The sequence below is a fragment of the Crocodylus siamensis genome, chromosome 1, assembly GCF_052110815.1.
Source record: "Crocodylus siamensis isolate JL-2025a chromosome 1, ASM5211081v1, whole genome shotgun sequence".
In the NCBI taxonomy this organism is placed as follows: Eukaryota; Metazoa; Chordata; order Crocodylia; family Crocodylidae; genus Crocodylus; species Crocodylus siamensis.
In genome coordinates, this window is record NC_143395.1 from 421,819,084 (window position 1) to 421,832,136 (window position 13,053).

The window sequence follows — 13,053 nt, forward strand, 5'->3', positions numbered from 1 at the left end:
AAAAAATGTTGAAAACCACTGATGTATATAAAATATGCCGTACCTTGTGTACTGCATGACCCTAGATTTATTATAATGTGTATTATGTATGTTGCATTATAATGTTCTGAAGTTACTGTGGCAGCTATAATGTTGCAAACATTATGTGCTTTTATATACAGTTATACTTTTGCAACTATAATGTTGCATTATAACGCAATGCAATGTCTGAAATGCAACATTTTGTTTGTGGCTTAAAAACGCTGTCTTATGGTACAAGGCAGAATTTAGATGAAAAACAAAAATAGCCCTTGTCAGAATTAGATGAGTCTGTCAGGCCAAGGAGAGTTTTGAGCTTGTTTGGGGAATTTCCACATTTTTATCTGTCTTTTTGACTTGAAACAAAAGCCAAGTTTTGAAACTGGGCAGAGCAGAGCTCCCATCCGTGCCAGGGTCTGAGGGGCTGTGGGCAGCCTGCCGCCTGGCTGACATGTTGTTGGTGTCATGCGATGCTTGTGCCGCGGCGTGTGCTGTGAACTGTGGGATCCTGACGCGCCACGCAGCTGCTGGGCAGACGCTTCTCATGGAGCTGACCTGGTGCGTGCAGGGGGGTTGCTCACTGTAGCCTCGAGGGACCATTGCAGATCATAACCCCAATCCAACTTGCGATGCCTTCGTGCCACCCTCACCTCGGCCCCAATCCTGCAGAGGCATTACTCCTGATTCACACCAGTCTGGCGGACAGCAGGATACGCCCGGCTGATGTGCAAGGATGGCATCATTTACTCTGCACTTTGCATCACCCCGATGTTCCCGCTGCTTCGAGCATTACAGGCCAGTGCTCTCTCCCCAGGGCCAGCAGCATGGCCCATCTGGCAAAAGGAAAAGCCATGTCTAAACTTCCATGAAGTTCATGAAATCTGGGCTGGCTTTTGCTTCCCAGAGGCCTGTGCAGCCCTGGGGCTAGAGCCTGGAGGTACCAGAGGGAGACCTGTTTCGATAACATCATCAGTCCTAATTGGCTAGGCCAGAAGGTCCCTTCAAAGCTTGACTCTGCATCCAGACGTGGAAGTGTCTTCCCCCAAGGATCCCTGGGAAGTTTTCTGCTTTGCTCTTTGTTAGGCTAGAAACTTTATCTCAGCCAGCATAAGGATAGGCTGGTGCGTAGTGGGGGAGGTAGCTAGCACATGGCGGCCTTTCTCTTGGCTTTTGGTATGGGCTAGGCTACAAGTGAGATGACTTTTGGGTGAGCTCAGCCTCATAGCTAGCTTAGGTGTCTCCTAAAACCTTTGCTCCATCTCTCTGTCCCTAGTCTCTGCAGTATCTGTGCTCCTTGGCTAAGGGACACTCCAGGCCTATGCTAACATGAACAGGCATCCCTCCCATGGAGAGGTACACACCAGCTCATAGGTGCCTCTCGGATTAGGTGGTGGCGACACTGCCCAGATGTGAGGGGTATCAGCATTGCCCCATTAGGCCACAAGAGAAGCAGGGCAGAGGTAAGGCAGGACTGAGGCCAGAGTCTGCCCTTGCTTCATGACATCTCCTGAAGGCTTTCCCTGTGATCCAGCACTGTAAGTGCCTGTCAAATGTGGCTGATGTCTTATGTCAATGCACATTTACATGAACAAAAACATCACCGTCAGCTTGTCTGGCAGCCTCAGGGTTAAGCTGTTATTTGCCTTTGGACACTTGACCCAAGGGCTAGATTAGAAATTAGAAAGCAAGAGGCTGGCTAATGAGAAGAGGCATCAGGGGGTTCATTATCTGGCTGCAGTGCTTTCCTCAGTGACCGGCTGCCTAGCGCTAACGAGGCCCAGTGCTATTCAGGCCGCCGTGTCAACAAGGGAGAGCTGTGTTTTTTCCGTGGGGTCCACTTACTAAATGATGGCCAAACTCTGGGGTCCCCCGTGACCCTGGCCTCAGCGACGGTGCCAGAAATGTGCAGGTACACAGGACCGACAGATGCAAAAACAAGCAAATAAGGAACTGAAAGGGCCTGCAGCCCTGGCTTGGAATAGGAGCCTGAGAAATAACCCATCAATCAGAAATGAATCAATGCTTCCTATTAAATGTGCCTGTGCAGAAATGTGTCCAATCCTATGTCCCCCTGAACCGACCCCCGCCTCATTTGTGACCCTAGCTTGGGGCACCGTGGAACGGGGTGTATTGGATTGAGTCTGCCAAAGACAGGGGTGGGGGGGTCCTGTGGGTATTCGGACCAGTGGGTCTCATTGCACCGCTGTAAATGCAGACTCATTGCATGGTGGTCAGTGGAGACACTTTCAGCTTTTCTGGTCTCTGTTTTCTAACTCAAGCTGTGTTGCTGGTCTCCTGCAATGCGAGGCTCAGGCCACACGATGGACCCTTTGGTCAGCACAAGAGGCTCCAGCAGCTAGCGCAGGGCTGTGCTGCCGGCTTCTCCCCAGGCCGAGCTGTAAGCCCAGGAAGGGACAGGCAGGAGAAGCCCAGGAGCCTTTCCCAGCACCAGCCACCACCAGCCCATGCTTTCACCCCTCCTTCCAGGCAGGCAGTACCAGGCACTGAGCTGTCCCATGGCCTGATGTGAACCCAGCCACATGGTGCAGGCCATCATTTGGGGAGAAAAGGCATGAAATGCAAGGCATTGTCATCATTGTCATCGTTTCAAAGCATTATTAACACCAAAAAACCCAATATCGTTATTATTAGTAGTAGTACTAGTGGTGGTGTTAGCAATGCCCTAAAATAGTAGTAGTAGTAGTAATAATAATAATTGTTATTATTGGTAGGGGTAGTGGTGTTAGCAATGCCCTAAAATAACAACAACAACAAACAGTATCATCATCATCATCATCATTATTATTATTATTGGTAGCGGTGTTAGCAATGCCCTAAAATAGTAGTAGTAGTAGTAATGATAATGATAATAAAAATACTACTAACACTAACACAACCCACACTAAACACTATTATAATTAATAATAATTAATTGTCATTAACAGCAACTGCAATAATAACAATAATGATAATTTTAGGGCATTGCTAACACCACTTCCACTATCACTATTACTACTATTATTATTATCTTTATTATTAATATTATTATTCTTATTAGTGTGCCTTTTTTTCTTCTTGGAAAGATTCCTATAAACTTCACCTCCCAGTCACAGGGACTCAATGATTCACCAACAACAACAGTCGAATAACAATCATGTGCTGTGCTTCAGGCCATTGTAATCATTGCTCTACCAGGGATATAAAATATTCCCTGTTTAGGATCCAGCCCGGTTTTGGTTGGAGTCATGGGATGTCAGGAGGAACCAGTATCAGGCCCAGTGTGAATGCCAGATCTATTTTGAAGCTGGCTTGGCTGAGATCCACCTTTCTGCCCCTTTGCTAGTCCATTCCCTTTGATTTCACTGGAGGCAGCGTGGTCTAGTGGGGAGACCACTGCACAGGAGACCTGGGCTCCTTCCCAGCACTGCCACCACCCTGCTGTGTGACCCCAGCTGCCCTGCTGTCTCAGTTTTTCCACCTGTAAAATGGAAACAATGGCACGCTTCCTGCAATAGCAGAGGACTGAATCTAATGGCAATCCTATATCCTTCTGCATTGTAAAGTGCTTTGATTTTTAAGGGTGAAAATGCCAGTGTAAGAGATGAGTGCTGTGGATATTCAGGTAGACAGCCCTGGGGCAAAGGCCTCTTTCACTGCAGAGCCTCTAGCACAGCAGCGGTCGTTCGATAGTTCAAGGAGTCTCGAGTCTCTAGAAACAAAACATTAGCACAGGAGCTCCCTGGTGCCACCCTGGGGGTGTAACAGGAGCAAGGGGGAAGAGAAAACCCCTCACCAAAACATCCTTTTTGTTCGTCTGTACTGCTTTTCTGTGCTTTTGTTAAGCAACGAGGACAGCTCTGAAGAGCTGGTCACAGAAATCAGCCGTGGCTCAAGTGAGCATTAAGCTCAGAATCAGCTTGAATTAGGCTTCAGAGTCAATGAGAGGTCTGAGCTAAAGGGCTTTGGGTGTCAAAAGGGCAACTGTTCTTAAATGAAAGAAACCCTTTAAATAAGTCAACTGGACTGAGGGGGGTCAGGGGCAGAGGGACTTGACTGGAGAGGAGGTTTGGGATTTTTTAAGTCAAAGAGATTAAAACTCTTTGACTTAAAGAGATCTGAAATGTATAGTCAAGGCAAGGGTGGGGGAGAAAAGTAGGAAGAATAGCAAATGTAGGACCTTTATTTAAGAAAGGAAAGAAAGTGTACAGAGCTTTTTTGGGGGGGGGGGAGAGGAAAGAATATTTAAGGATGTGGATACAAAGGAAAAGGAAGATAAAATGCAATTTAGGTTTACCCTAGGTGGATCATATCAGATGAATCAGGTAGCTTTCTTCAGTAAGAGATCTGACTATCTAGACTAGTGGTCTCTAAACTTTTTTGATCGCGCGCCCCTATCAGTAAAGAAAATTTGAGCATGCTCACCCAATATATGTATATTTATATAAATATAAATAGAAGTTCTAATATTTTCTTCTCACACCCCAATGGATCGACTTGCGCACCCCCTGGGGTGCATGCACCCCACTTTGGAGACCACTGGTCTAGACATAGGGAAATTGCTAAATCTCAGCTACCTGGACTTCAGTTAAACATTTGTTGGGGTACCATACGGGATTAGGATGGAGAAGATACGGATTAGGAGAAGAATGGGGTGGCTTTGTGGACTGCAGTGACAGAGATGGGGGGAGATGCAGTAAGTGCAGGGTCATGAATGCAGGACCCCCAAGAAGAGCTTCTGCTGTAAGCTGGGAGATCCTTGTCTGGAAACAGCAAAGCTTGGGCATATCCCTTGATCGCAGGGCGCTGTGGTTGTGAAGAAGGGCTCATGTGATCTCAGATGTATCAGAAGAGGTTCATCCAGTGCATAGAGGAAGTGCTAAGGTCCTGGTCCAAAGCTCTCATCTGCAGTGCTGTGAGCAGGGTGGGTCATTCATGCTCAGGAAAGAGGAATTTAGCTTGGGCCAGCTACCGAGAAGGGCTGAGAAGGGGAAGAGAAGAGAGAGAAGACTGTGGCTTGCAAAATAAAGGCTAGAAGGGGATAACATTTCCATCGATATATAGCAGGGGCAGTTATTACAGAACCAATGGGTCTAAACTGGCCATGAATACATTTAGGATAGAAATCAGAAGAAGAGAGAACCAGAGAGGTGGTGGAGTCTCCATCCTTCAAGGTTTTGAAGACCCGGTTAGACACAGCCTTGGCTGGGATGATGGAGTTAGGGCTGGTCCTGCTTGGAGCAGGGGGTTGGACTAGATGTGACCTCCCAAGGTCCCTGCAACCCTCACTTTCTATGATTCAATCATCTGTTAAAGGAATAAGCCTCTGATACAGCTTCTCAGAGCATTTGGGGCTGAAACCCTGGCTTGTTTTAAGGTGTATCCTGATCAGTTTATGAAAGGCACTGTATGGTGTGGCTGTTTGTGGTATAGTAGGGGACTGGATGTGATGATGAGCTAACCTTACGCCCATGATGACTCGGGGGGCTCTTATTTTATCCGGAGAAGTACAAAAGAAGCCAAAGAAAGTTCCTTCAAACTATATCCCTGTTTATTGGGATATCATCAATCAGGCAACGTGACCAAGAGCTGCTCCGTACAGCGGAGGATACGCAGACACACTACCTTCAGTATCTGTCCTCAGGGGTGGCAGAAGGTGCCAGACTCCCAGCCTTTGTGTGGAGGAGTTTGATACAGTTCAGGTTCAAATTTCTGTATCCCTGCCAGTTTCTCTGAGATAAGGGGTAGGGAGCAGGGAAACCGGGTCATGACCTGCGACCATTGTTCTTATTAGCACAGGTTGTGATCTGATCGCTGGCCTGTGCATCTCAACTCCCTCGTAACTGTCCCTCACCCTCCACTGCTCTCATCCACTCATCGTTGTGATTCAGACTGAGCTGCTTCTGGGATCAGAGGATCCCAGAGGAGGCATGCCATGAAACACGCAGCATGGCGAAAAGGGGTGAAGTGAGGGGTGTCTGGGACTCCCCCGCACCCGTGCATGCAAGATGCACATCTCTGCATGGATTGCTGTTCACTGGCTGCTAGATGAGTATCTATCTCCGTGCTCACAGCAACCCCGGCAAAAAGTGTGGGCGATTCCTCGCACACGGCTGCACGGAAATCTTCACTCTTTCCCTCCACAGAAGTCAGGAGTTGTGGAAAACGTGTTGTGAGAACCAACTCCCCGACCCTTGCTCCCTCTGGGTCCTTCCCCCAAGAGTGGCCAATGCAAGGTGGTTCAAAGAAAGGCATTCATCACTCGTGGGACTCATTGCTGCAGGCGGTGGTGGAGGCAGAGAGCAGAGCCAGGTTCAACGAGGGTCTGGATCAATTCCTGGATGATAGATCTGTTCATGGCAATTGTGCAGAATGGCTGGAGAGGTTCCCTTTGGCATCTCTAATCCAATGCATGGTGGATGCTAGGGCAGGTATTGGACTGGGGATAGATCTCTCTAGAGAAATCCAGTTCAATGCTCTCTCTGTATAGCATCCGCTTCGGCCACTGTCCTGGACAGGCTACTGAACTCGATGGACCATTGGTCTGACCCAGTCTGGTATTTCTTATGGACTTAAAAAAACACACCTGGGTTATTCCACAATGCTGTCTGGGGAGGTGGAAAGGTCCCTTGTGATACCTTGAACCACTTGGTTATTCTGATACCAGTTACTAGCAATGGGCCGGCACTGGTTCTCAGAACATCCCTGAAATTTCAGGGAACCCAGGTCTGAACTTTGTGCTTTGGGCCCATATTACTGAGCAACTAACGAGCTTTTCCTCACAAGCCCAAGCTCTTCCCCTCTATTCGGCACTGGGGAGGCCACACCTGGAGTCCTGTGTCCAGTTGTGGGCCCCCACTACAGAAAGGATGTGGAAGAAATTAGAGAGAGTCCGGAGGAGGGCAATGAAAATGTTTTGGGGCTGGGGGACATGACTGGTGAGGAGAAACTAAGGGAATGGGTTGATTGAGTCTGGTGAAGAGAAGACTGAGGGGGGTTGAATAGCAGCCTTCACCTCCCCGCAGTGGGGCTGCAAAGAGGACGGAGCTGGGCTGGTCTCAGTGGGGGCAGACGACAGGACAAGGAACAATGGGCTCAAGCTGCAGCAAGGGAAGTTGAGGTTGGATGTTAGAAAAAGTTTTCTCATGAGGAGCGTAGTAAAACACTGAAACAGGTTACCCAGAGAGGTGGTGGGATCTGCATCCTTGGAGGGTTTGAAGACCAGGATAGACAAAGCCTTGTCTGGGATGATGTGGTTGGGGCTGGTCCTGCTTGGAGTAGGGGATTCGACTAGATGTGACCTCCTGAGGTTCCTGCAACCCTCATTTTCTATGATGATACGATGCTATGACCACTGCTGTCACCAACATGCCTTGGGCCAGCTCCAGAAACCCTTTGGGAATGCTTCCTTAGGTGGGTTGTCTGCTTTTACTACACGGAGGACTGAATTTTGTCCCAAGCCCTGGCTGTGGTCACCAGAGACCTTAGTGAGAGCCACTGCAGTGAAGTAGAGATGGTGGGAGATGGATAGGAGGGGAACGAAGTGAATGGAAATAGCCAGAATGGGGGAAGGAAGAAGTGTCCTGGTCCATGGGTTAATTAGGTGTCTGTGCTCTGTTTAATTAGGTGTCTATGCCCTGTGTAATACCTAGGAGGTCTTCTGTATTGTCAATAGCTCTGAGGCCAGTTGTGCACCTGGGGTAAATCAGTGGTGGTGTGGTGAAGCCAACAGAGCTACAGTGATTTACAACAGCGGCGGGTCTGGCAGGAACAATGCTGAGTTAGAAAAGCAGTTGCATCTTTCTGTCCCCTTTCCTAAGGATCACATAGAAAATGAGGGTTGGGAGGGACCTCAGGAGGCCACATGTAGTCCAACCCCCTGCTCCAAGCAGGACCAGCCCCAACTGCATCATCCCAGTCAAGGCTTTGTCTACCCGGGTCTTCAACACCTTCAAGGATGGAGAGTCCACCACCTCTCTGGGGAGCCTGTTCCAGTGCTTCACCACCCTCCTAGTGATAAAGTGTTTCCTAATATCCAAACTCAACTTCCCTTGCTGCAGCTTGAGCCCATTGCTCCTTGCTCTGTCATCTGCCACCACTGAGAACAGCTTTTCCTCAAACCCTGGAAAAGCTAATGGGGGTGTCGACACACCCTCCTCTGTCTCCTCACCTTGCTATAAGTGTTGCCAAAGCCTCTTCAAGACAGGTACAGATCAAAAAGGCAACAGGAATGAAGAGGAGAAATGAATGCAGGACTCAATCCCTATATAGGATCCCTTTCACAGGGCAATGGGAAAGATGAATTGGCTTCCCACCTATGCAAGGATCTCCTTACTTGGTAGTCTGTCCTGTCCAAATCAGGTTGGATGGCTGGATGGGAGCTGAGATGCAGCTGCTGCATGGAGTTTCCTGCAGAAGAACCAATGTTGGGTGAAGATTCAGCCTAGAGCTATTCATAACTCCCTCTTAAATCCAAGTATCCCCCTGGTCTGATGTTCATCCATTAGGCCCAAAGCTGGGAGTGGAAATGAATGCAAAGCAAGGAAGGAAGAGCAAACAAAATAACACCACCAAAAAAAGCCAACACATTACTTCCCCCCACCAATTCTTCCCTACACGGCAGGGTTTTAGACTTCTTTCATCCACAGAAAACATGGAGGCAAGATGCAGGAAAAAAGACTGAATGAACTAGGGTTGTTGAGTATGGGTGTATATATGTTATGGTGTCTTTGGGAGCACAGCATTTAGCCAGAATCCTTAATAATAAATTGAATTGAATTGAGGGTTGTTTAGTTTGGGGAAAAGAAGGCTGAAGCGGGGTTTGATAACAGTCTTCAGATACCTGAAGGGAAATTATAAAAATAATGGAGATAATTTTTTTTTCTGTGGCCATCGGGGACAGAACTAGGAGCAATGGCCTCAAAATGCAGCAAAGGTTGGAGACGAGGCGGCACTTTATAACTCTGAGGGCCATCAGGCATTGTAACAAGCACCTAGAAAAGTTGTGGACTCTCCATCCCTGGAAATTTTCAAGTCTAGGATAGACAGACACTTTTCTGGGATGGTTTAGTCAGGGCTAACCCTGCCTTGAGCAGGGGGATGGACTGGATATAACCTCGTAAAGTCTCTTCCAGCTTGACTTTCTTATGATCTCGTGAAGAGCCCAAACCCCTGCCTGTCTTAAAGTAAGTCAGAAGGGCTCCTCCAGACAAAGCTCCCGGTGTGTGCCTGGCTCTTATTAGCTTGATTTTGGGCTAAATTTCATGGCAACAGTCACTCAGTCTGTAAGCCTCCAACCCATCCCTTGTCTGGGCCCCAGGCAGGCCAGGCCCAGTAGTTATGACAGGAGGGAGAAAGGGGCTGGGTGTGTAGAGGCTGGAGGGCTGGAAGACCAGTTTCTGGAGGGTTGAGGGAAGGAGAGTGAGAAGGCAGATGTGGTAGTTTTGGTTAGGAAAGTGCATGGATGGGGAAAGGAAATGATGGGTCAAGGGTGATGGGGGCTCCTTTTGGTAGCTGAAGCACCTGCATTGAGGGATGGTGGTTGTGGGTGGTGGACATCAATTCTCTACAAGGCTTCATGTCTGTGTCCCAAACTGTGGGCAGAAAGGGATGGCTTTAGGGCTCAAGGAATAGGCCATATCTAGAGTATTTCAGCTTCATGCATCAGCCTGGGCCCTGGGATAGCTGTACCTGTGGGCAGGCCAGCTTCTCTATTTGGTGCATTGCTCCTTTCCCCTCCTTTGCACATGCCTCATGCCCTCCCCTGACATCAGCCTCGCTCCCCTGATTTTTAGACCCAAAGCCACCACGTTGCACCACCTCATAGCACCCTCCTCTGCCTCTTTCTTCTTCCCTAGGATGTTCCCATTGCCTTTGGAGCGGGGGGGAGGGCAATATCAGATAATCAGAGAGGCACATTGTGAAGGCAACTGGAGACTTTATTAGAGAAAATTCATCTCTGCTCAAACCAAAACCACATGAAGAGGCTTGAGAGACAGCACGAGTTCCTGGCGGTCCCACAGAAGGTTTTTCATCCCAGGGTGCTTAATTACAAAAATACGCTTGCCCGGAGGGACTGTCATGGGCGCAGGTTCTCTGTGAAGGCTGCTGCCACCAAGCAAGTACAAGATATACCACGTATTTCTTCACATCCATCTTCACCTAAACTCAACAAACTCAACATGCTTTCACAGATTCATAGACATTAGGACTGGAAGGGACCTTGCGAAATCATCGGGTCCAGCCCCCTGCACAAGGGGCAGGAAGTCAGCTGGGGTCAGATCACCCCAACAAGATAAGCATCCAAGTGCTAGGTCCTTATATCAGGCCACTCACCATGGCATCGGAGCACCTTGCAAATGCAAATTTACAAAGGAGATTTCTGCTTAAATTTCACTGACTTCCAGTGACCCTATCCTTTAGCTGCACCACACCCCAGCAAGTAGGAGAGTCTGGTCACTCACATGTCAGTGATAGACACAAATTGGGTGAAATGACTTGACCAAGGGACACTGGGGAAGTGTGGCAGAGTTGGGAACTGAACCTGGCTCCCCTCTTTCCCTCACCAGCACTTAATCCCCAAGGTTAATCAAACACCCCATGTGTACGAGACACAGGTATGTTGACATTGCAGGATGAAGGTGTGATTGTGATGTATAACATCCCTGTGTGAGCCTGGATGGATCACTAGAGCAGTGAAGATGCAGCCAGGAAGACTCCATCAGGTGCTAGCTACCGGAGTACCTACACAGAAGTCCTTTGGACTTGGTATTGTGGTTATAAAGTCCATGCCACTGTGTCTCCACAGCTATTGTGCCCTGTGCTTGCTGGGTTCACCATGCCGTGGCATGCCAGCAATGCAACCAACCCACCATTCTTGTGCGTAGACCTGCCCCTTTGTCCACTGCCCTTCAGTGCAGAACTGGGCAGAAGCAGCATTCACAGGTCATTGTCATCAGCAATCCCTCAATTTGAGGATGATCTCTACCATGGCTTACCGATGGGTCTGGAGGTGACTGAAGAGTCCAGTCCTTGAGCCACAGATCTGTCCACAGAAGTTGCAGGTCTTTCCACAGGGGAGAGTAGGTTGCAGGATGCGATGCCTTTCCTTTTCCTTCCTCTACTCTCTTTTCTCTGCTTTGTCAGCAAGACACATTATCCCAAAATGGGCTGTTGCTTGGTTGAGGTTGTGGCACCACTGGAATTGGTCAGCAACAAGCTCTTCCCAATTCTTGATGTCAGCATCCCTTTTCTTGAGAGGTGTCTTCACTGTCTCCTTGTAGCATTTCCTCTGGCCTCCATGAGATCTCTTGCTCTTACTAAGTTGGGAGTAGAGCTCTTGTTTTGGGAGGCAAGAGACAGGCATACAATAGCTGGTCCAGCAAAGTTGGTGCTTGAAGATCACCAACTCAATGCTGGTAACATTGGCTTCAACAATGACACTTGCATTTCTGGAGAGATCTCCTCCACTGGATGTGGAGGATTTTTGGAAGGCATCATTGATGATACCACTCCAGACTCTTGAGATGACAATGGTTGATCACCCATGTTTCACATCCGTAGTGGAGAGTAGAGATGATGACTGTGTTTTAGCTGTGGATCTTGGTCTTTCCAGAGACTGCAGTAGATAAAGACATGCTGAAGCAATTTCTCAAAGAAGGTGCTTGCTTTCTGGTGTTCAGAGGAAGTGTTTCCTGGGACACAACATCTTGAGCACCCTATGCCGTATCTTCTTGGTCCTGGCACCGTACACAATGGGGTTAAGCATGGGCGGCACAAGGAGGTAGAAGTTGGCTAGCAGGATGTGAATGTGAGGAGACACATGCTGCCCAAAGCGGTGCGTCATGGATGATGCCACAATGGGTGTGTAGAAAGCCAAGATGGCACAGAGGTGGGAGATGCAAGTGCTGAAAGTCTTGAGGCGGGCATCCATGGAGGCAAGCCGGAGGACGGCTCGCAGGATCATGACGTAGGACAGGAGGATGACGAGTGAGTCCATGACCAGCACTAGGAAGCCAATTGCCAAGCCATAGAGGTTGCTGATGGTGATGTCTTCACAAACCAGCATCACCACAGCCATGTGCTCGCAGTAGGAGTGGGCAATGACATTGGTCCGGTAGTACGTGTATTGTGTGGTGAGCAGGGGCAGAGGGAGGATGTACAGTACTCCCCGGGTCACGGCTGCCAGCCCAATAGCCATGATGATTGCATTGGTTAGGATGGTTTTGTGTCTCAAGGGCTTGCAGATGGCTATATACCGGTCACAGGCCATAGCCACGAAGATCCCAGACTCTATGGTGGAAAAGGAGTGAATGACAAACATCTGGAGGAAGCAGGCGCTGAAGCTGATTTCCCGGGTATTAAACCAGAAGATGCTCAGCAACTTGGGGATGGTGGAGGCGGAGAGGATCAGGTCAATGACAGCCAACATAGAGAGGAAAATGTACATGGGCTCATGCAGGCTCTGTTCTGTCTTGATGATGAAGAGGATGGTGCAGTTCCCCAGGAAGGCAATGACATACATGGAGCAGAAGGTGACAGAGATCCACATGTGCAAGGGTTCAAGTCCAGGGATGCCGATGAGGAGGAACGTTGTGGGACTGAAGCAGGAGCCATTGAAGGGTGGCATCATGTATGCTCATCTTTGGAAGGTGTTTCAGGAGGTGTTTCCTTCCCTGCAACGAGAGGCAATGTCTGCTGGTTACCAGTGACTGCATTGCTCTCCAAAGAGCCTCAACATGGGGTAGAAACTGCCCTACTAATCTGACCATGCTGGGTGTGCTTAACAGGTCATTTACTAATTAGTGAGTTTCTCTGGATGGAAGTCAAAGGAGACAGTCACACTGGCTCCTTCTGGCCCTAAAGTCTTTGAGACTATGGTTTAATTAAGCCCTGCTCCAGTACCTCCAGGGATCTAAGAGGTGGGTGCATTTATAGCAGTGGATCTGGATTGGGACTATAGTTTTTGGATAGTATTTTCCTTTTGGATATTTTTATGAATAAGATGACCCCATGCAGGAATGTGAGATTAAGTAAAAA

General features: G+C 48.6%; 1 protein-coding gene across 1 annotated transcript; it reads right to left on the minus strand.

Annotated features, from left to right (window-relative positions):
- Nucleotides 1-11,692: 11,692 nt before the first annotated feature.
- LOC149875594 (olfactory receptor 52M1-like) lies at nucleotides 11,693-12,646 on the minus strand. The gene has a single exon (XM_090056940.1). It carries the CDS (start codon nucleotides 12,644-12,646, stop codon nucleotides 11,693-11,695), a length of 954 nt encoding a protein of 317 aa, XP_089913066.1.
- Nucleotides 12,647-13,053: the final 407 nt, after the last annotated feature.

Bases quoted from the DNA above. Each gene is read 5' to 3' on its own strand.
- LOC149875594 (XM_090056940.1), bottom strand. From the start codon at position 12,646: ATGATGCCACCCTTCAATGGCTCCTGCTTCAGTCCCACAACGTTCCTC.